We start from the raw sequence: 24,809 nt of genomic DNA, 5'->3' as shown, positions 1-24,809 counted from the left end.
CAACCGATCTATCATTTTACAGTGCTGATCGACCGTGGACACGTACTTTGTGGAAAAGGGAAGGTGTACAACTTAACATAAAACATATTAACAGTGGGGTAGCCTAGTGGTTAAAGCCTTCTTTCGTCACGCCGAAGACCCGGGTTCGATTCCCCATTTCTGGTGTCCCCCGCCGTGATATTGCTGGAATATTGCTACTAGCGAGGTAAAATCATTCTCACTCTCTCACTCACTAATTAACATGAAAACCGATCACCAATCATGTTTAGCATGTAAAACACGCACACGCACACACACACACACACACACACACACACACACACACACACACACACACACATACACACACACACACACACACACACCGCCTCCACACAGGAGAGTAACGTGTGGACTGACAATGACACGCATTATCCAGGTCACTTTCACAGACCTGTCTGCATTAGTCGGGTCGACAAGGATGGATTGATACCCAGGTGTTGTTTTGATCCAGAATCCCCATCATGATTAACCAATAAAGAAGAAATACCGAAATTCGTCAAAAGTTACGGAAACCGCACACGTATTTAAAATACAAACATGTCAACAATGGGCGGTTGACGATGGTCCGCTGTACGTTGTGATAATCAGGACCGCCTATAACGCCATTGCGCCATGCTGGATCACCGAGGCTGTGCAGTGTGTATTATGGACTTTTCGTTTTTGTAAGTATTGTAATAGTTTGTACAATATACAGCTAAATACTGTTTACACCACAAGGTGTTTTACCAACAAGTTGACTGATACAGCTTCTACAAGCAAACCTATGTTAGATCAGATGTACTTAACAATTTGTGTACTGTTTTTGTTTGGGCGTGGTATGTTAAGTGTCAATAGTAAATGGTACGTTTTTTTCCGCAAATTTGGCTTTGAGAACAAAAAGACACTTATGAAGAAAAGTACTCTTACGTAATGAAAAGAAGATTTCCAGGCTGGAGAACATTAAAAACCGACCTGCTTGCAGCATTCATTTCCATTTATTTCATAATGCAGACCAAACGGGGAAACGTAATAAGTGCAAAGGGGAAGGGATGCAATATAACATAGAGCACATTAACCTGAAAAATCACCACCAAGTCATTTTGTTGTTTCCATTTACGTGCACATGTTTAGAATGCGTAGCACCGTACACACCGCACATCCTCTAATCCCCAAACATGAGAGTAATCCAGGTCACTTTCACAGCCCTTTTTCTACATCAGTCGGCTCGACAAGGATGGGTTGATACCCAGGTGTTGTTTTGAACCAGAATCCCCAAATGGTTTTAAACCAAAACAGGAGAAATACCTAAATTCCTGTACTCGATTTCTTTTTGCAGATGTACGCTCACTTAAGGACGATCTCCAAATGGATACCGTGGATTATACTGGCGCAAATGTACGGCTAATGAAGGGAATACAGCATTTGCCAAGTAGGTACTTCAAGTAAATGATAGTAAAAAAGTTTTAAACGTAGTGACAGAGGCAGCACCTTGAAAAAGTATACAATCTTGAATTGCAGCATGTGGCACACGGAATAACATTTAACCTGTTTAATTTTCACACAGAGTGGATGCATAATAAATAGAAACTTCGGTTACCTATTTAGCTCACCTGAACATATTTATCTCAGCATCCACTTGACAATGAAGCTGAAACTTAAAGAATTTGTTCAGGGTGTTCGCCATTACTTAGTTATTCTTTGCTCAAAATGTAATGAAGGTTGGCACATGTGTAGGCAATAGTGGGTCTCAAAACATTATGTTCCGTTTTTGTGATATTTTCAGTTTTGACCTTGATCAGAACTTTGAACCTCAACCATGCTGAAACGCATGGCCCTTACTCGGTCATTGTTGTACAAAATGTAAGTTAAATGAAATTTGGCATTTAGTTTGTTGTGTTGTATTGCCACATTCTGAAACTGTCAATCTTTAATATATGCTGTTTACTATGCCTACTGAGAAAAAAACCACTTCAGCAACGAGATGGTTTAAATTGTCACCCAAATAAATTTTAAGGCCCTTAAAGGATGACACTTTAGGATCAAGAAACGATATGACTCCCAAAGTAGAACTTAAGTACTCTATCATTCATCTACTCAAATGCGTGATCGTATTTACCAATATCTTCATCAACGGTCATATGTGCCTTCAAAGTCAAATCTTAAAATAGCAGTTTTCAATCAACACCTTCGCCATTAATCATCTCGTATATTAAACGTTTCTCACATCTTCATTTGTATTACATATGTGTATCCTTGTTAAAGGGGAATAAATTAAATCCTGTGAGACATCAATACCAAAACATTTGAAAGTTCTAATTTGCAGTATTCGTGAGTTTGCTGATTTCTGTTACATTTTGATTTGCAGATTGGCAGCTGATCATACCACTGTTGCTGCTTACCTCATACACAGCGTGCGACATTAGCACTCCTTCGTCAGTTCCAGGTGTGCAACATTTTGTAGCTGTATTTTGGAAACTAATGTATTTTCACTGTCTATCACAAAGACAATATATTTGTGACAGTTTCGACTGTTATTATGGGTTTTATGTTCAAATTCCACCCTCCTTCCTAAAAACTAAAAACCATGAGTCGAAACGGTAACGATATTCGTTAATTTAAGCCCAAAAGACATAATAATATTCCTTTCGATACTATACCAAGAGTTGAAACATGTATTAAAGTACTTACCTTATCACCGATTTAATATATTCGAGTCCTTATTAAACTCTCCTTATATGATATTGTGTTGCGGACAGTTTAGTCCATTTGCCATATTTACAAACATTTTATTAACAGGTCAAGATGGCTAATGCTTAAGTGAAGACAATACAAAACATTAGGAATTTTCATACTTTAGATTTATAAAATGGTGTACTGTAATATTACAATTTGTAAAGTGGACGTATAACTGTAGAGACGGTTGAATTTGCTCAGGTCATTCATACTTTGTGATGGTACACAACATCTATGTCAGCTTAGCTTGATTTAGACACGTTTCCAAATGATAGCTTTATTTAAAAGAGAATATCAGGTAGACTGCAGTATTTGGATCCCCAAACAAGGAGTTTATAGTATTTACGTTTATCGTATTTACGGAAGTTCACGTATCAAAAACGTTCCACGCATGCATTCTTTGTTATTTACAATCGAAGCGAGAGGATTTTACGGGCGCTATTTTGTTGCCAAACGCTGTCGTCATATAATTATATCAGTTTAAAAAACTGGAAGTAAGAATAAGAAAAAAGAAAAACGAGGGGATAAAGGGGTGTGGAACCCTCCTTTTTCAATACAATTGACCAGTGAACGCTGCTGTAATTTTTATGGACCATGGACACTGACGTCAAACGCGACAGAAAGCTTGCTCGATCTTGCAATTTAACATGGTCATTCTATGTAAATTTAAACCGTTATATCGCTAAACTCTTCAGGTGGCAAAACGACAAGATTACAGTTGTTCATGTTCCAACTCTTTCGCTTCTGTGAAATGAATCACCGTCTTATGCTATAGTACCGTCATCGGCTGCTGACTGTGACCTATCAAACAATCTAAAGCAATACAGTTGGTGCGTTTGGTTCTCACTGCTACGTCTTGACTCCATTGCCACAGTTAGTTCGTTGGTTTGTTTGTAGTTTAACGCCGCACTCAGCAATATTCCAGCTATATGACGGCGGTCTGTAAATAATCGAGTCTGGACCAGACAATCAAGTGATTGACATCATGAGCATCGATCCACGCAATTGAGATCACTGACATACATCAACCAAGTCAGTGAGTCTGACCACCCGATCCCGTTAGTCGCCTCTTACGACAAGCATGGTCACCCTACAGCAAGCATGGGTTGCTGAAGACCTATTCTACCCCGGATCTTCACGGATCAAGTATCACAATGAGACAGGGCTCTATAGTAGTAGATCCTTTATATGACCTTACGGGACGTCAGTAGTTCTCTAACACCAAAACGACAAACATAAATATAGGCGAACACGAGCACAGTTTTAATCGTAAAACTCTTAGCTGCTGATGGCAGCCTAATAACGGAAACCGCCGAAATGGGGACCAAAATACTGCAGTCGACCCAAGAATAAATGTAGATATGACTTTGTAAGACATTGCCCTGGGGTATAAAGATAATGTATACCATAGTCACGACAGCTAGCACTGACGTGTCCACTTTTCCATAACTATAGTGCTTTAACAATTATGTTCAACTTTGCTTTATTAACATATTGACGGGTGGGTTTTGTGTGAATGGATTATATATATTAAAAATAGGACAGTGTTAAGTAAAACATATTTAACCGGATTTAATTGCTGTAATTATTATAAACTGACGTCCAAAAGAAACTTTACCAGAGATTGAAATCACTCTTGCTCAAAAACAACAAAACATACATGCATGAAGTAAAGTGTATTAAGAAGATCAATATATCAACATAATCAACACTGAAAATGACAATCATACCGCGACCGAGAATGACGTCAGAGCCCCCCAAAGTTGGGTGTGGTACAATACTCGAGCTTTCAGAATCATGGACAATAGGCAGAGTACATAAACAATCGCTCACGTTCAATAACAAGTCATTAGTAGCGTGTGTGACCACCAAATGCCTCAATACACCCAAAAACTCTTCGACGCACAGAAAAAGTCAGTCATCTGATGAGGTCACGTGGGATTTGACGCAATACTTCTTGGAGGGCTAAGATCAGTTCCTGCCGGTTGGCTGGAGAGTGTGGTCGTTGTCGAACACGACGATCCATCAAGTCCCAGAGGTGTTGGGGGACATGTCGGGTGAGCGTGCAGGCCACGGCAGGTCGTTGACGTTGTTGGCTGCGAGGAGGTTAGTGACAATTCTGGCTGTATGGGCTCTAGCGTTGTCATGCTGATAAATGACACCACGTGGCTGCTGTTGGAGAAATGGTAGGACAACTGGACGTAGAATGTTATCCATGTACCGCTGAGCTGTCAAGTTGCCGTCAACGATGACCAGCGGTGTCCTCTCCTGCCCACAGATCCCTCCCCACACCATGACACCCCCTCCACGCAACACGCCACCGTTCGTTCACCCCTCTGCCAGTCACGTCGTTGCCAACGTCGTACAGTCCGGGCCTATCTCAATCGCAGACGACGATGTTGCGCTGTCAATAGCTGTCATCTGTATGGTCTAAAAGCCCTGATTCCATGAGCCCTGATTCTCCTGGCCACTGTCTGTCGACTAACCCTGTGACCTTAGGCATTTGTCGCCGATGACGTCACTGTCAGGAAGCGATTTTGGAGGTGCAAGGTACGCATGTACCGGTCATCATAGGGCGTGGGTACCCTGGGCCTGCCTGTTCTTGGCCTGTCAGCGGTCCGCCCTGTCCGTCTGTAACGTTGCATCAAGTTGGTAACGGCAACATGGGAGCAACCGAAGGTTTGTGCAATATGGGCGTGGGTGGCTCCCATCTGTACCATACCCAAGGCTCGTTCACATTTTTCGACTTTGAGTCGTGGCATTTCTTTTGTGTTTTTTTGTCACTGTGGATGTCTGACTTGCCGTTACAATCGTTTTATACCCTTACCCGCACGTGCATTTGCAGTTGTCCGTGGTGCACGTGTTTTTCACTTTTTCGCGTGTTATCTCGCAAACATGTAACAGACAATTAACATTTTCCGCATACACTATTGTTGTATTTAGGTTATGTGTTTTAGATAGACTTCATCGAAAAACAATTTATACTTTGTCTGAAATTTATATTTTCAGTTGGTAAAGTTTCTTTTGGACGTCAGTTTAATATAATAAAGTACCAGATGCTTGGAAAAAATGATTACTCTATAAATATTCGCAAGTATATGATGGATGGTACAGCTTAAATCATACACGCAAAGATATATAACATTCAAACGAATTATCTTGAAATTTATAAACACAACCTCCAACTCCTGACATTAATTACAATAAAATGATGCTATCGTACAAATGTCACAATTGACTGCTTATAAAAAGTGTGAATAGCAGCTTAATGTAATTAATATAAAGGGGGTTAAATTACCTAAATGGGTGTCTTACATATATTCTGACTTATAAAACTATGTCATTCGACGCCATTCACCTCGGATGTCCTCTGCTAACTGATACTGGTTATAAGGGCGACCTGGTGGTCGTAAAAACATGGTACTTGTTATTACCTTGTCTGGCGCTCGGCATTAAGGGGCTAAAACAAGGACTGGTCGGCTCGGAGTCCGTATACTGTGTCTGAGTGGGGTATTCATGTTAAACTGCGGCATGGTATCTCAGTGGGCTAGCACTATAAATCGGCACAAGTCCGGACACACACACACACGTGCATGCAGTCGCTATATAAGTGCAATAATCTTGGACGCGACGTTAAACCCCATTTCACCTCACCTTTTATATTTCTGAACAGTGAGTCAATTTTAACAATCTTTCTATTGGTTGAACTTGAAAAGTGACCTTACAAAATTTCAGCTCTCTTTTATATTAAAAAACCATGATTGTACAAAAAAACAGCCACCATCAAATGGTAGTCCCCTAATGATACTGTCTACAGAGAGGAACGAAAGGCTTCTGGTTAAGATGTGATGGAAAAAGTGTTCAGAACGAAACATGTTTTTAGGATAATATCCGACAGGGAATGAGGAGATGGTCATTATCTTTGTTCAAACAACTTTTCATAACTTGCAGACTCCAGCGACCAAAATATGACAGTGGCCACATGCATAGGCGGAACAGCTTCCTTTACCTGGAGCTATGAGGTCCAGCCATTCTTGGCAATCGAATGGTTTTTTGGGGATAAACCTATTGCAGACACAACTGTTAAATCGTTTTCAAAGGTACGTAAATTAGACTATGTCCAAGATGGAAGAGTGTTGCGAGACACTAAATATGCACGAAACTAAAACATAAAGTTTTTATAATGCGGATGGTACACGTATGACCTCATTTTTCTCATTTCAGACACAATCGGACTTTTTTCCATTCATACTCACCTTATGGACTTAATTTAGGTCTAAGATGATCACGATGAGGATGATTAGGAGAATAAACTCTGACAGCACTGACACTGAATAAATTTATTCAGTGTCAGTGCTGTCAGAGTTTATTTTCCTAATCATCCAGTATAAAGTTCTACTTCCAGTCTTCCACTCATCGTGATCATCTTTGACCTACCTCATGTCCACCAATTTGAACGCAAGATAAATGCCCTTGTCGTGAGTATTGTTGGTGATAATGAGTATGCATTTTTAGATAAAAAGAAAAATCAATTTGATATTGATATTATCATGCTTTAATGTTTTTATCGAGAAATTAAGTCCGCGGCCGTAATATGAGGTGAGTATGAAGGGAAGAAGATATAAAGCACTTTTTGTCACCATATTAAATTATGTCAAAATAAATATACAGAAATGGCGATCGCTATATATTATGTGTACAATGATAGACGACACTCTACTTCTCCTTTAAACATTACTTACTTAACTTAGTAATAGTGCAGCCTGAATACATCGCGAATCATTTTCAACTAGTCTTTAGCCTACGTGTGACGTTCAGTGTACTCAATGTCGATGAGAGAGATCAGCAGTATGTCATTCATGCAAGAGAACGTTTATGCGAGTTATTGCGAGTTTCAAGCTGATACTTCACCTCAACAATAATCAAAACACAGTATTTGACACACATTTTAACTTCAACGACTCTTTTGGTGAATGTTGTTAAACGTATTTTCTTGATAAACTATTTTCATCTGTTTGCACTTTGACAAAACAACTGCAAATCACCAACAATACTAAGCTTTATGTTGCGACGAAATATTTTCAAACTGTTGATCTATGTAGACAGTTGCACTTGGTAACAAGCTTCTTGGAAGTGTGATAAGAAACATCATCTACAACAGTATACAGAGATTCTGATTCTTTAATATTTGACTAATATATAGTGATTTATCCGGGGAGGCATTTGGCTAGGGATATTGTACTCTATGACACCGGAAGGGCAGGAGTCGGTCACGAATGCACACAACAGGCTGTTAACCAGATGTAGGTGAGGTTCAATTATCCTCAAAGAAGAATATTTTAAGACACCTTCTCACATCATTGTAAACGGACCTATTTGTTAACCATCCCCCTCACCCCACGCCCCGCCACTCCATATTCAATATAAAATATCTTCCGAACATATTCAAAAACACGGAATAATCCAAGATGAGGTAATTCGATAGAAGCGGACATAATATATGTTAATATATACTTTACCTTGTCTATTCTTAATAATTGAGGCTAGGGGACATGGGGTTTAACGTCACGCTCAAGATTAGTATGATAGTGACGTGTATGCACGCGTGTGTGTTGCTGCTGGTATTATTCCGGACGTATTCCGGTTTGTAGAGCAATCCCACAGAGTTACAATGCCGCAGCTTTCCAAAGATACCCCACTCAGGCATGGTATTCTTACCACTAGGCTACCTGACCGCCCCGGATTACTTGAGGGACCAATACTGCTGTTGAGTGGGAGTTGTGGAAAGGATGTGTGAGTATCATGATTTCAAATGGTACCCATCATAAGTCATTGCTGATATGATAAAACACTCCCTTTTGGAATCAAGACAGACTTTGTTAATACTTTAGATTTAGAGTCTGGTACAGCAACTGTGGATCGACAAAGCGGTGGTAGAGGCGATTGTAAAGGATTGTAGAGTTATTGTACCATTGACTTTTATGCAAGCCCCATGCATTTCACTACCCAAGAATGAGTATAAAAACATGGGCGTTTACGGGATTGCATATGCATTGTTCAGCATCGTGCTGACAACAACCACTCAGAAAAAAAAAAAAATCACGCAATTATTCTACATTACGAAATGCCACGCCTGTATGAAAATGAGTGTCTGCGAGCCATTGGTATGATTGAAGCAGGATCGAGTCAACGTGATGTTGTAAGACAATTTAACGTCCACAGAAACACCATTTGGTGTTTATGGCAACGTTGACAACAGACGAATGCAGTCAGAGAGTCGGAGTGGCAGGCTTCGCGTAACCAATAATCGACAAGACAACTGGATTCGAACAACACACCCAGCAACAGTGACTGCAAGAAGCATCCCTGGCCTTCGACGAATATCTTCACAAACCGTGCGTCGCCACCTCATATGTGCAGGGATTGTTGCCAGAAGACCCGCCAGACGTCCCATTTTGACAGGAAACCGCTGTCAAGCACGTCTACAGTGGTGCAGACAGCGTCTACGCTGGACGGCCATGCAGTGGGGACAAGTTCTATTCACTGACGAGTCTCGTTTTCACCTCAGCCACATCAATGGACGGATTCGAGTGTACCGACGTCGAGATAAACGTTACGTCAATCATTGTGCCATGGAAGAAGATCGGTTCGGGGGCGGCAGCGTTATGGTATGGGAAGAGATTACAGCAAGACAGAGGGCCCGTTTGATTGTGGTAGAGGTAAATCTCAATGGACAGCGCTACCGCGACGAGATCATCGGCCCTGTTGTTCTACCGTTTTTGCGCCGTCATGGCCCAGGCATTACCTTTCAACATGACAACGCCCGGCCTCATATTGCTCGACTTGTTCAGGATTCTTTTCAACAAAACAACGTGTATGTCGACTCGCTCCCCTGATCTCCCACTAATCGAGCACATGTGGGATGAGATGGATCGGCGCTTTCGACGTCAACCACGTTTTCCACAGACACTCCAGGAACTTTGAAACATGCCCCAGCAGATATGGACAGATATCCCACAGGACTTTGTGCGACGCCTGGTCCATTCCATGAGACGGAGATGTGTTGCTTGCATAGCAACCAGAGGTGGACACACACGCTATTGATTTGTAAATTGACATTTTGGCATGTTCATGTTTTCTTTTAACGAAATCACGCATGTTCTGAAGTCAGTATGGCAAATTAAACCATTTGAACACTTACAGGAGTCTTTTATCTGTTACAAACCGAAATTGTTTCAGATTTGGTAAAAAACATAACTTTGCATAAAATGTTATTTAATGTCACAGGAATCGTTGTTGTTGAGTATACATTACACAACGGGTCATAAGTGACATCATCCGACGTACTGCTTACTATTCATAAATAATGTGACCCTACACCTTAAACCTAAAAACGTTTCCGCCATCTGTGGATTACAAAGGCGATGATGATACAGCAAACTAGATAAGATCAAAGAACCCGCATGATGCCGAGTTAAAAAGATTCACCTCAAAGAAATTACCAAATATGTACAACTATGTTTACTTCCGTCACTACCGGTGACTGACTTCTACAAAATGGCGTGTTCACTAACAATCAGTACGCGGGCTTTTCAGAGGAGGATTTCGTTGATTGATGGATGGTATATACATAAATGTGTTATGTAAGTAATCAGAAACAATCAGACAATTTGCGTACTGTTATTTGTTTTTACGTTTTCCAATGTAACCAAGAGATTTTGTCAGAAATGCAGATAACTACCGTCGTCGTTGTGCGTGACTTTGCGTCAGTCATGGCGTCACATAGGACGGGAACTTTTACGATTTCTGATGAATTTCCCTGATCATTGTAATGAATATAATTTTAATTCCATAATTCGTGCTACGATACTCTTCCCAAGAATATTCTCAAACGCGTCAGTTATTGTATGCAACAATTGACGAATTGACCTTAAAATGGGAGGGTGTAAAATCTGAATTTTGTTTTGTTTACATTTCATCAAGAAGAGTTTTCCGAGCACAGTGTTCGTTTCCACCTAATTTACTTCGCTTGATGTCATCTCAATAATTTGTATTGGTGACAAAGACCATTTGTCACTTGATTCTAAAATGAAGGAGGAATTCAGGGATGCATGTATCGCAGCTGAGCTTGAAATGTACGTGATCTAGGCCTAATAGGCGTCTCATAACCCGCATGCGTGAAACGTGATTTTTGTCAACACTATCCAATATGGCGGAAAGTGCACTTCGGTATTCGTGTTTGGGTATTTTCCAAAACATTCTAAGCGATTCCGGGTTCCTCGGCGAGGTTTTAGAATTATCATTGGTGTTTTGGTGACAAACAGATTCACGTGATCACTAATGTGCTATTTTTGAAATTCAATCCTTCGACTAAATATCCGATATTTCTGAACATACAGTAATTTCGCTTTGCCTAAAATGACAGTGGATGATATCACATCCAACAGAATTCTAAACTTGTAGCGTGCGCGATGTATTTCGAGTTTTAGTCGACTTCGAAGTGAGGGTTGAAGAGGAGAGACATATATATCGTCGGATCATATATTTGCGCACATCAAACGTTTTCAGACTGCCATGTTTATCGCGAATTACTCCCGCTATAACGAGGGTTGTAGTGTCAACAGACACTCAGATGATGGCTTGAGTTTTAGAAAAAGCTGTCTTTGATAAGTGTATGAGATGTTTTACGGTTCTTGTGATTAACGAATGTTTCTTAAGCGTCACTTAATTATTCAAATATTTCAAAAATGAACAGGGCTTGTCCTTAGGCAAGTTTTCTTTACCAGTCCTAATTAAATTCCAGGAGAAAATAGGAAAAAGTGTTCTTTCAGCAAAATGTGTATCGGGTGTGTCACTGTCAGCCCTCCACCACCTGAGGGGGCGGTCGGGTAGCCTAGTGGTGAAAGCGTTCGCTCTTCACGCCGAAGACCCGGGTTCGATTCCCGACGTGATATTGTTGGAATATTGCTAAAAGCGGCGTAAAACCAAACTCACTCACTCACTCACTCCACCACCTGAGATGTTTTCTGTTATCACAGCATACATCTTCTTGAAGGAAGGGAATCAGGAGTGTCAGTGTAGATTCACTGTGAATACTCTCTGGACTATAAAGCCTGAAATAAATATTTCAAAAATATTTGCATAATATTTCTACATATATTTCTACATATTTCAAATAAACGTTGCAACTTTCTCTCAATTCAGCAAGTAATAATTTTTCACAGTTTCAGAAAAGGAGAATGTTTAGCATATCATGCTACTTTAGATCCACCTTGAAAGTATCATTTCATCTGATACGACTAAAACTCAACAGTCTATTCTGTGCAAACACAACAGATGTATTAATGACACAGTATAGTTCAGTTTATTACATCAATATCACACACAAATTTCACTCTGGTTTAAATCAGCAGGTGTTGGTGTAGACAGGTTTGGCATTTTTGTTATGTATCTAATAATGAAATACTTTGTTTAGCTAAAGTGAAATAACTTTCGATATAAATCAGGTGAAATATCACTTTATGTAAGAACAAGAGTCAGTCTGCCTCATTGTTTTCGGTGTAAGATCAAGAAAGTCATTTATAAAATATGATACAAATATGATTTGTATTTTCTTGTAATATGAAATGTCTTATAACAGTAGTAGTTGATACTTTAATTTGTGTCTGTGCCAGACATAAAACTATCAACTTTGTCAGATCACAAGATGAGGAATATAATAACAATTTAGACTTTTGTTTTAGAACAAAATTCTGGGGAAATGAAATGGAGAAAAACAATGTGTTTTTTTTAAATATTGTATCATCGCAGACCCAAATAAAGAAATAAAAGAATAAGGAAATATTTTTTCTTAGAATGCGGCAACGAAGCGACTTTTCCATCACAACTCACCTTCCTTACACCTCCTTTTACCGGTATTTTAAAATGCAATTACAAGTAATATAGTACAGTACAGAAAGTCCAAATGCATGTGTATTTCATGTCAGATTTTATAGTGTTTATTTCCCTTCGCTGAACACTATTTCTTTTGAAAAAATCCGTTAACCAACTAATGAAAATATCAGTTATCATGATTAAATGAAAGCGACAAAACCCGCCATATTCATAAGAAATAAGAAAGGCAGAGTCGATTGTACGATTCCGACTATATTATAAGCATGTGTTTATGAATCACTCTCAAATAGTGGTGATACCACGTGTTCGCGAAAAGGTGAGCGTATCGTGCCCCACCGATGGCATCCGTCACACAAACATACAAAGGCAAGTGGATTGTTCACCTGAAAAAAACACGGTAGCATTTGGTGCAAGTCAAGACCCGTGAAGATCCGGAGACGAATAGGTCTTCAGCAACCCATGCTTCTCGTAAAAGGCTACTCTGCTTGTCGTAAGAGGCAACTAACGGGATCGGGTGGTCAGGTTCGCTGACTTGGTTGATGCATGTTATCTATCCCAATTGCATGGATCGATGCTCATGATATTAATCACTGGATTGTCTGGTCCAGACTCGATTATTTACAGACCGCCGTTGCTGGAACATTGCTGCGTTGCGGCGTTAAACAACAAACCAACCAAATAAATATGGTACAAGTCAAAATAGGGCGGTAGCCCAGTTCTTAAAGCGTTGAGTCGTCAGGTAGGAGACCCGGGTTAGACTCCCCACATGGGTACGATGTGTGAAGTCCATTTGCCGGTGTTCCCTGCCGTGATATTGCTGGAATACTGCTAAAAGCGTCGTAAAATTACTCGCTCACTCACTCACAAGTCAAATTAGGGATTTACATCGGACATCATTTTTGTCATTTCAAATTTGGAAATGCCATGCATATATCTACCATAAAATACTTCACTTTTTTGCCTTGACTGTTTGAACCATGATCAAACAGCTTCATATGACGCTCTTGGTAGAAAGAGCCTGCACGATTGTACCTCAAAAGTAGTACAATTTAGACACCAAGGGTTGCAATTGCCGGAATATTGCTCGACATGAAGGGAAAGTTGGCTGTTCGAAAGTTGAAGTCACCCCTCTTGTCATACAGTCTTGTGGAGAGTGTTTTGCTACTCTGAATTTTCATGCATAGATCTAAATGCGATACAGACAAGGCAGTCTCACTGGTGCCCTTTATTTCTAGTTCAGGCGGATAAGTCAGTGGAAGGGAATTGGATTGTTGATGGTTATTGAACGATATCAGATAATCGAAGTACCTGAAGCATAAGTTAAACTTCTTGGCCAAATTACCTTGTTTATACTTGTCAATACGAGAAGAAATTCCGATTCCATAACAGATCAACAAGACGGTGACCACAGATGGTGCCCATGGGGATGCATACTTCTTGCAAAGAAGTCTTACCGCAATTTTTCTCATAGTTGTTATCATTTCACATTTTGTAAACCTGAGATGGCATTCGATTTTATATCTGACAAAATGGTCACCACGTTTTGTAGCAAAGGCACCAAGAAAGAAGGAATTAAGTTTGTTCTTAAGTTTGCCATATGGGGTCAAGTTGAAAAAAGATGTTTTCCAAGAATTGAACCGGGTTCTTTCCGAGATTGAATGAAGATCAAACAAATCCTTTACGTTTTTGAGAATCCATATGGTATTAATTCCTCTTGTCTCAAATACTTTCTGTTAATATAAAGAAAGTCCTTGATTGTATTAAGGATCCTGTAAGTATTTTGCTATATTTCTTGTCCTAGTTAAATTATAACGTTATTAAGTTGTGACACCATTAACGTTAACATCCATTGACAATTCGGATTTGTTTATGTGTGTAAATTCTCAATATTTTAGAATAAGATAAATAAAAAATTCATATCAATTAAGTTCATTTCTCATATAGATGTGGTCAAAGGTCAATATTTTCTATTTGCCAAAGATCACTAGCTGACATGAAATACAACTCTCCTGATACTGATTGAAGTTATTCGAACTCACACCGGACCATAACATCTTTATAGAGAGCTTGGGTGACGGACGGATAATTAAGAAGTGAATTATTTGCCACACGCTATGCCTGTAGAATTTGGTTTTAGTCGGTGTCAGATGGTCATTGAATGGATATTTGATTTTGAACTGAACGGCTCGACTCACTTGCTAAATTATTTCAATAAGGCGACATGGCGTGATCAGAGTAGATTGTCATGGGAAAAAATGTGTGTTGTTGCATACTTCACCTTATGCACTCCAAGCCTCTCTTTCAAACCGGAAGTAGCGACGTGTGGAAAAGGCAAATGGACCATATAGAAATCTCTCATTTAAATCAGATATTGAATACAAGAGGATATCTCTCTGTGTGAAGATCAAACCAACACTACATAGAAGGTGGCGTCAGGTGAAACCTGAGGGAGCTTTGACCCTCAATTTAACGTGGGTTTTTGAGTCATTCAGTTATCCGTTTTTTAAAAAGATCTCAGTTCGAAATATCTTTTGAAACTGACAAAACACACACGTATTCCTTCGATTGTAAAGCCCATTAAGTATAGATGTCATGGCGCTCTGACAAGATGTAAAAGTATGCACAACAAACAAAAAGCGCGGCCTATATCATTTTCAATCGGGGCCGACCGTTTATGGTAATTGTCGAAGTACAGAAATCAAATATACTACTCTGATTATGTCACTCAAGCGCACAGAAACGAATTAGAAGTCTCTATCTTTATGCAGGGACTGGCAGATCTTTATGCCGAGAGCTGTCGTATCGGAGGATTAAATCTAATTTTATGGGGATTGGCTTTATGCAGACCCGGTGGTCTGTATTTATTGGAATAATCAGATCTGATTTGCATAATTAAGTTTTATCGATATTGTATTTCAACCTTGAGAATGAAGAGCATTATGAAATATACCGTATCCCCAATGTAAAAAATACATAATTTCTTTTGGCAATGTAATTGATTGTTTCTAGACATATGTTTATCGGTTAGGACCATGAAAAAAATATGTGGCCTGTATTGCTTGTTGTATGGAGCCAAAATTGGAATGGCTTGTATGGCTCGGTGACTTCGATGATTGGATTGGTGTCTGCGTACCTCGAGGGCGTTGGCCGTTCCTCATAATATCTGCCACGTCTGTGTATCCTATGGGTATATGTTCACCACATGGATTCATTAAGTTGTTGAAAACCATAGTCAGCAATGTTTGAGCTACACGACAGCCTGTAAATAATCGCGACGGGAGCAAACAACTCAGTGGTTGATAGCATGAGAAACGTTCTATACCGCCGTGGTACGTTAAAGCAAAATAAGCTAGATCTCACATGGTAACAGCCCGCCCTCATTCGACGACTTAAGTAGTTATGAACCTGTTCTCAGTCGGAATAAAAACGTATCTCACTCACTCCTCTAATACGTCTGTGTTTAATAATGATAAATCCATGGACAATCCATTTTAGCCCTTCACTGTATGATTTACGTGAGTTTGTTGTCTCTTTATACATTTAACTGTTTCTTTATAGGATGACATCAGTATCACTCCAAACTACACTTACCGTTTTCACCTGCAAACAGCCGGGAAAGTTGGATTTAGTCTTACAGACGTGACGAAGAATGACACAGGAACTTACAGTTGCGTTGTTACACTGGAAAGTACTCATATCTCGAAGGAGTTTACCGCGCAGTTACAAGTTAAAGGTAAATGTGATATTCAGCAATACTAGTTTGTGAAAAGGTTGAGAGAGAGACAGTTAAAATCTAACTTGCATCCGCAATCAATCTAATAAGTAGCAACAAGGACAAAAACACCTATCATCAGTGCATTAAAGTTTCTACAGAACGAACTATCAGTATAGAAAATAAATAACAGTAACTATTGATAAGAACCTGCAATGAACGCCTGACCATCCAGTTTTGAAACGTTTCATAGTTCAACGTTGGGACTAAAGATTGCGATGGAGGTATACAGAGCCCAGAGAAAAAAACACCTCATATGTTGCGACACAGATCCCACACAAGATAACTAAAACAAGCGAAAGTGAGGAGTTACATTATTATTGATTATCCCTTATGAGGAAAACACATTTAAGTTGTAGTCCCGGCTCTTAAATGAACTCCAAAATATGAATATGGAATATTTGGACTAACACTAGAATCCAAATTTTACCTTTTCATCCCATACAATACAGTCAATTCCGTAGCTGCCATTTAAGGATTGAAGTTGTACTTGTTGACGTTCATCTACTGATGAAACCAGTGCATCAAATTAATAGACAGTTACTAGTTTTACACCAGAAACATAACATAATCATCACACGTTTAATAATATTTGTTAAAAATACCTAAACGCGCACGGTTATGTTGCTATGACGTTATACGTCCCGAATATTTGGTTGTGAGTTAAAAGATGGTTCACACCCTGCTTAGGGGCTAAAAAGGACTGGTCGGCTCGGAGTCAGTATACTGTGTCTGAGTTGGGTATCATGTTAAACTGAGGGCACGGGTGACCCAGTCGTTTAAGGCACAGCGATTTGCTGTGCAGAATTGCGTCCCTTGGGCACGCCAGGAACCTATGATAGTGGGTTCGAATCCGGGTTCGCCCTGATTATGTTTATCGTTTTGTCAGCACCATACCCGTGCTCGTGGGTTTCACCGAAGTGGTAAACGTCTGAGACCTGCATCACTTCGGGCTTTCCTCCCACATTAAGCTGACACGCCGTGATATAACTGGAATATTGTTAAAAGTGGCGTTCAACTCAACTCACTCACTCACTCATGTTAAACTGCGGCATGTTTTCTCAGTGAGCTAGCACTATAAATCGGCATAAGTTCGGACTTGTACAAGTGGTCACACACACACACACACACACACACACGCACACACGCTGAATCCGTTTCACCTCACCTCACCTGAACAGAGGTAGCTGTGTGTACCGTTCGACACCTCAGCCATGAACGATTTGAAACTAGTTTCTCCCTAAAGGTTTGCTGCGATATATATGTGCTTTGATATGCTTCATGTCCTTGTCAAAATCATCTTCGATCTCATTTCCATCGTTATCATCATCCTGACCAGCGTGCGCCATGGTTTCGATGTTAGTTAACACTGCACTGTTCGAAAATTGCCAAATCTTCATGAAATTAATTATATATATTGTCCGTCGTCTGTCGACCCGTCGGTTAGCTCCGAAACCACTACTGGGAAGAGCAGTATGAGCAGCCAATAATCAAAATAAGATCTGTTCATGGCCTTTAAGGAAAAAACCTAAGATTGTCTGTGGGTATGCATATTGGTTTTGGATAACGTTTGATTGATGATAAGTAAATGTTTGAGATTTGGTCAGTCACGGCTCTGATAAAAACCTGTAATACTGTTCAAAACGTCCTGAAAACCACTGACTCAATTTACAACATTCAAACTAAATCTTAAACTTCAGCAAATTATCAGGTCTCTATTTACCAATGGCGGGTTGAATATATAACTTAACCATTTACCATTGACTGGTACTTACAGTTTCAGTTTGCTGAGTGGAATATTAAAGTCATACTCGTCAAGGAACAGGGGAAACTACATATAGTATGGCCAATAAACTATGCCTTCATTCAAGTTACTGAACCTGACCACCTAATAGTAATTTTAGTCAGTTCTTATGACTTACATATGGGTGTTTATCTGATGCGAAATTCTCAAAAGGTAATTGTTGAATATTGATCAAATATAAGGTGTTAGAATCATTTTGTTCCCTCCTGAAATATCTTCCATTAAACATCGCACTCTTCATGTACTCTGAAATGCATTGACAGAGAAGTCTTGAGACATACACAACCATCGAAGAACAAACCTGAACCCTCATCATATTATAACTATGAACATTGCAATGAAATTGTATATTGACATTTTTGCCGACATTGTTTTAGCATGGGATACAGTTGGGTAAACAGTTTTATCATATGCATGAGTGTGACAAATGCAGTTACATGAAAAGAATAAAAGTCTTGTTTTCATCAAAAGTCACATTTCACCGTCATAGAAATAACAACCAGTATTTGCCTGGACCTGGGATGACAGAACTAATTTCATACAGAGTTATCTCCCTTGGTTCCTCCGCTAGCGTAAACCCGGAAAGAAAACAAGACGAGTAACAAACTTTCAACTTGTGATATTGACTGCTTGTGAGAGTGTGTTTATTACGGTAAAGGGGCCACCGGCCCATTATACATGAAACTTGACAAAATAAGCGCTGAAGCGCCACATAATATTATTACAGTTTCTGTTTATGCAAATATTAAATGATGGACGTTTCTTTAAAGCTAAAAAGATAAATTAAGCCAAAATATTTATGACCCTGATTTTCCGTGATGTGAATAATAAAATAAGCTAATTGTTCGATGGGAATTTATAATAAAATTCTAGAATAAGACTTTCTCTTAAGTCCTGATAAAATGGACATTCAAGACAAAAATGTAGTTCTGATTCAATATTAGGTATTACACAAAAGGGACAAAGTCGATTCTTACGGTCAAGTTTGAGACGTCGACCGTACTCAATCATTAGGTCGTGGTTGGAACAGCGGAACTTGCATAATGCTATGCAATAAGCTTTTACATTAATTACATTAAAATAATCTTCTTCGTTTAATTGCACCTTAATTTGTCTGTACATTTCAAGTTTAGAATATTTACCAAGGTCTGCTAGCCAATTGTGAACGTCAATGTCAATACATCTTTGTTTAAACTCGACTAGAAATTGTTGGACATTGACAACACGCTGCTCCATCCATACCTGTCCAAAACCATAAGTGAACAATAGGTTTTTTACTTTTGTGCCCAGCAATCTATATTTTTCTCTGCTAAACTATACTGATATCTATATACATTGTACAATATTATATTTTCCCTTTGACTTATGCACCTCATCCAATATTTAACTATCTTAATGTGTTTATTGACATTCAAAGAGTACCTGCCAAGCTCACCACGAGCTACAATGTTCGGAGTCGAGACAGAAAGTCTTAGTATTTGTTTACAAAACTTATCCTGAACATGAAAAATATTAGGCGAAGAGTGAAAACCCCAAACTTCGGCTCCATATAGCAAAATAGGTACAATTTTTACATAAAAAATATGCAATAAGACCTTAAGTGGTAAACTATAAAAATCCTTAATTGATGATCTAGCTAATGATAACACTTTCCATGCCTGTTCAGCTAATATTTTCTCTGTAATATACCAACTGCCAGAACTAAAAAAATGAACGCCCAAGTATTTATACGATTAAACGATTTTCTAGGTTTTGTCTACCCAAATAAAATTTCTCATATTTCCTCAATCTGCCAGCTTTTCTAAATACAATAACTTTACTTTTAACGGTATTTATTTTAAGCTTCCATTTCTGACAATAGGAATCTAGTTTGTTAATTCTCATTTGCAATCCCAATGGTGTACTGTCAAACAAAACAATGTCGTCTGCGAAAAGCAAAATAAACAACTCAATAAAATCTAAACTTATACAACTTTGACCGTCTAGGGCTAGAAATTCCACCAAATCATTGATAAAAAAATGGAAACAAAAAGGGAGATAACTGGCACCCTTGACGTACGCCAAATGCACAATCAAAGAATGGAGTGTAACCTTTTTCAAGCGAGACACATGACTTTACATTTGCATACATATTTCTTAATAAATTATACATTCTGCCTTTAACATTACCAGACCAGAGTTTGAATAAAAGACTTGTCCTGTCTACAGAATCAAAAGCTGATTTCAGGTCAATGAAGGCACAGTAAAGGCGACCGTTTTTCAACGAGAGATATTTATTGATAACTGTGTGTAAAATAAAGATATTATCAGTAGTTTGGAATCCACGTATAAAACCTGCTTGTTCCGGAGTGAAAAACTGTTCCTGCTCTATACGACCTATTACTAATAACTTTAGCAAGAATCTTTCCAGAAACTTCCACTAATGTAATAGGACGATAATTCACTGGTAGACTAGAACTGCCCTTCTTATGCAAGGGTAATATAACACCTAACGTCCAGTCAGACGGATACGTGCCCTAATATAAACTTGCATTAAACAGAAACTGTAGCACATATATACACTGTTCTGGGGCATTCTTGAAAAACTCGATACTAATACCACTGAAACCCGGGGCTTTACCAGACTGCATACCAGATATAACATCAGTAACCTCCTGGATAGACATTTCCTTGTCAAGGAAGTCATCATCTACAGTTGATAAAACAAGATTTTTATCAATAGAATCAACATAAGATTTTACAACATCATAGAACTCAACTTCAGTCTGGGAAGTTTGAACCCCTTTGAAGAGATCCTGAAAATAATCAATCCACTCGGAGGGCTTAATATGACTAAATCCCACGTATGTCTTTTGTTTTAAAGTTTTCCGGAATAGTTTGCTATTTCTTTCCTCTAGAGCACTATTCAATGTGTCAACATAATTTTGAAACTCAAGAAACCGTTTTGACGAACAAAGTTGTTTATATAACGACCAGGCCTCCGTGTACCGCTGTCTATCGCTACTACTGCATGAAACGCACGGAGAAATCGACGAGCCTCACGACGAGCCATATCACATTCCCTATCCCACCAATTACCTCCCCTGCCAAGATGATAACCCGTAGAAACAACCGTCTTACAGTGATCAGCACAAGACTGCATTATTGAAAGAAACAAACTTAGGGCTTCGGATAAATCACCATTGTTTACAAACAAATAAAACTGATCTATAACTGCAGAAGAGACATCATTCCATCTCGAGACAAATAAATCTGTACCTTCAGTTCTCCAATCATATTTAATTTTGGGAATCAGAATATCATCTTCATGAGAGTTGCTTTTATCTTCATTAAAAGAAAGTGAATAAACAATAGGTATATGTGAAGATTCAACCTGGTTACCAACATCAAAGCCTGCAAACAATTGGAATGAGTTATTTGTACATAAAACGTAATCAACGACACTCTGTCCGTTGTTTGCTATACATGTATTTTACCAATACCTTTATCATCAAAAAGACGACCATTACATATATTAAGAATATTATATTTACAAAATTTCAACAAATCATAACCTCTTTTGTTTATTATACAGTCTTGAGACCACCAGGCAACCACCCTCCTCCCTTTACTGTCTTGATACAGTACGGGAAAATCATCAGCATTAAGACACAAGCATCTCAAAATCTCATAATATCAAATACATTCATTTAGTAATCTTTCTCTGAGGTAGATCGAGCTCAGAGATCTTTTGTTTCCCCACACCATGGTACTGTATAATGAATTTTGAATGTACCTTATTTCTAGTCATGTTTCTCTCTGCACTTTTGTCTGTTATAATAGTTATACAAAAATTAAAAAAACATATTTGCATATTTTACCTGACACATATATGTATTACCTGACACAAATACATACGTGCATCTAAACTTACTGCTCAGATTGTTATGGACATTTGTAAATTCTCCGGAACAATCTCACTTGACACGATGCTTACCAAGAAGAGCAGTCACAGCAACGAAACCTTCAGAAACAAAAAAAAACCCATTTGCTTTACAATGTTTCTTAGCTCAGCTAATCAGAAGCAGATTGTCACCGGGTCGAAAAACAAGTCTAGTCACGGTGTTGCGGCCGCACCGCTCTTTCATTAGCAGCTATTTAGTTTATATGTATATGTAATATAATATAATATAAACAACATCAATATATGTATATTTAATAAGATTCTTTGGGGATTAAATCTTAGATTTTACATTGTGAAAAGTGTCAAATATTTGCTATCATTTTTGTATTATGTTAATAACAAGTATATGCAAAATAAAATGACTTTAAAATTATTCCTTGTTTGTTGACAATGGCATTGCATGGATACGTTCATTACGGAATAGGGTTGAAGATTTTGATATTGTTTTCCCTGAACCATGATGTTGTTTTGATTACACTCTGTAAGAGAAGTCACCGGCTGAGGGAACTGAGATCCTGTCAATTCTCATACGACCATGTACCTCTATGAACTAACAGACTTTGAGATGAGGGTGACTGTAAATGTGTACTTGTAAATGCCATATTGCTTTGTCGTCATTATTGCTAGGGTTGTTACTGTGTAGCCTGTACTGTTTCTAATGAAATAGCTTAAGTAGTATTAATAAAATCTTTTTACTGTAGTAAGACTGTGTAATCGTTTTATTCAATTAATAAATTTATTTAAATACTTTTAGGCTTTTGTGTACAAACATTGTGGTAGGGGCGGAAAAACAGTTACCTGTACGTGTCTTTCCGTGCGTGCTTAGTACAAATATTTGGATAGATTTGTGATGATGTTGGAGTTTGCCGATGACATCAATATATCAAATTTATGAATGTTAGGATGAAGATAAAACTTTGTGGTAATGTATAGTTGTCTAAAGTGTACGCATGCTGGATACACTAACAGAAAATGGAATTCATTTTCAATGCCGTTCAGGTTACAATGTTTACATTTTCTTAAATTTCTTGGTGACTCCAACGCTGAATTTCCAGGTCATGACAACTTAAACTAAAACGAGAAAGAGCAATATTCTATTTGCTTTGTGTTATGAGTTTTGAAAGGTTTTCACAATTTAAAGAAACTTTAAATGTTGCATAATAGATCATTTCTGAACTTATGCAAATTGTTTCACTTAATCGAGTGGCGGGTGCTATCGGTAGGACAGGACATATGTTCACATTTCAATGAGAGCCTTTTGCATATATTTTTGTTGCTTGTTGGTTTTCAGTCTATTTCTTATGTCAAGTTTTTCTTTCGCGGAAAAGAGTTTAGATCTGCTAATCACCTATTAGTGGCATGAGTTTATAACATGGGTTTTCGTGCGTCCATTTTTAAACTTAGACTAAAACGTATGCATCTCGTAAGTTATTGAGTTAGGAACCTGCCAAAGATACAAATAGTTCATATTTGAAAGCGCTCTGATGTTTTTCCACTATGAATCTTAAATCAGATGATTATCTGAGATTGATGGTCAAGGTTATAATTGGTTTCTATTTCTTAATAATAATAATAAGTTTATTCATAATGGGCCTGATATTGAATCACAAAGTGGTTGCTCTTGGCTACATCTATACACATAGTGATAGTGACACTTAATCATGTGCAACGCTGGAAATGCGGTTCGACTTGAACAAATTTATAACCAGAGTGCAGACTTAAGTACAATAGATATACAACTCGACATTTCCGAAACAAGAAGGTGTAACTCACTAACACCATGTAGAGCAATGGAAACCCACACCTGCTCATGTTGTTTAAAACTGTAACCTAAATGTAACAAATATAAATAATGTAGATGTTCCCTCTTATTCGACATAAGGCAATTACAAATGACTGACGTCTTCAGTGCTAGTTTCAAACAAGGTAATGTGTTCCAAAACTTTACAATCTAAACTGACTGCCGTCATAAGTTAATATGCAAACCAATTATTTTCACGTCTATGTTTCATGAGAATAGACATGATGTTTGTCAGTTGGATTGTCTTATCAGATGTTTACGCACATATTTGAAAAACATTAAAGAGCGAAACAACATGACTGTTTCTAAGAGATAATATAACCATGTTACACCGATATGAGTGGTGTCTGCTGTTACATTTCTGTAAGCCCCGCCGCGTTTGTCCCTAAGTGAAGGACGTAGTAACAGGAACCTGTAGGCCGACCTCACCGCGGTCCCATAGTTTTTGTTTATCTCCATAAATTCTACTTGAAGATTGTTCACATGTAGTGCGAAGATATTTTACGGGTGTTTGGAGACTTTTATGTGATAAGGGTGAACTTGACCATATTATCAAGGTCATGGGGAGCATTGGCATTTCTGCTTCTCAGCAAGATGTCTGAATGTATTTAGCTTTTGATGCTTAGTTGGTCTTATCATTATCACAGTTAAACGTTAATAAGTCATATATTCCTTTACCAAACTTGATCATGACATAATATTTTACACCAACTCTTCACAACAAATCTACTTGCAAATATGTACTTAGGAATACTTTCGTGTCCCCCATAACAACTTCATTTGAGGACGGCTACTTCACACTAAACAGGGCTTACATGCAACATTAGTACTTAAATATCCT

At 38.4% G+C, this 24,809-nt stretch overlaps 1 protein-coding gene across 3 annotated transcripts in view; it reads left to right on the top strand.

Annotated features, from left to right (window-relative positions):
* The first annotated feature begins 404 nt into the window (after positions 1-404).
* Positions 405-24,809, top strand: part of LOC124124606 — a 47,163-nt gene continuing 22,758 nt past the window's right edge. The window contains exons 1-5 of one of the 3 annotated variants that reach the window (XM_048398109.1): positions 405-704; positions 1,358-1,450; positions 2,387-2,464; positions 6,706-6,854; positions 16,207-16,381. In XM_048398109.1, coding sequence (XP_048254066.1) covers positions 1,387-1,450; positions 2,387-2,464; positions 6,706-6,854; positions 16,207-16,381 — 466 coding nt within the window. In that variant the 5' untranslated portion in view covers positions 405-704; positions 1,358-1,386. Of the gene's footprint in view, positions 705-1,357; positions 1,451-1,804; positions 1,882-2,386; positions 2,465-6,705; positions 6,855-16,206; positions 16,382-24,809 lie in introns of those variants that run through there. The other 2 variants (XM_048398108.1, XM_048398110.1) reach the window with 2 other exon arrangements.

The sequence above is a fragment of the Haliotis rufescens genome, unplaced genomic scaffold, assembly GCF_023055435.1.
Source record: "Haliotis rufescens isolate VD_foot unplaced genomic scaffold, xgHalRufe1.0.p SCAF_18, whole genome shotgun sequence".
Lineage (NCBI taxonomy): Eukaryota > Metazoa > Mollusca > Gastropoda > Lepetellida > Haliotidae > Haliotis > Haliotis rufescens.
The sequence above is the reverse complement of the archived record's forward strand: the minus strand, read 5'-3'. Positions and strand labels throughout refer to the sequence as shown.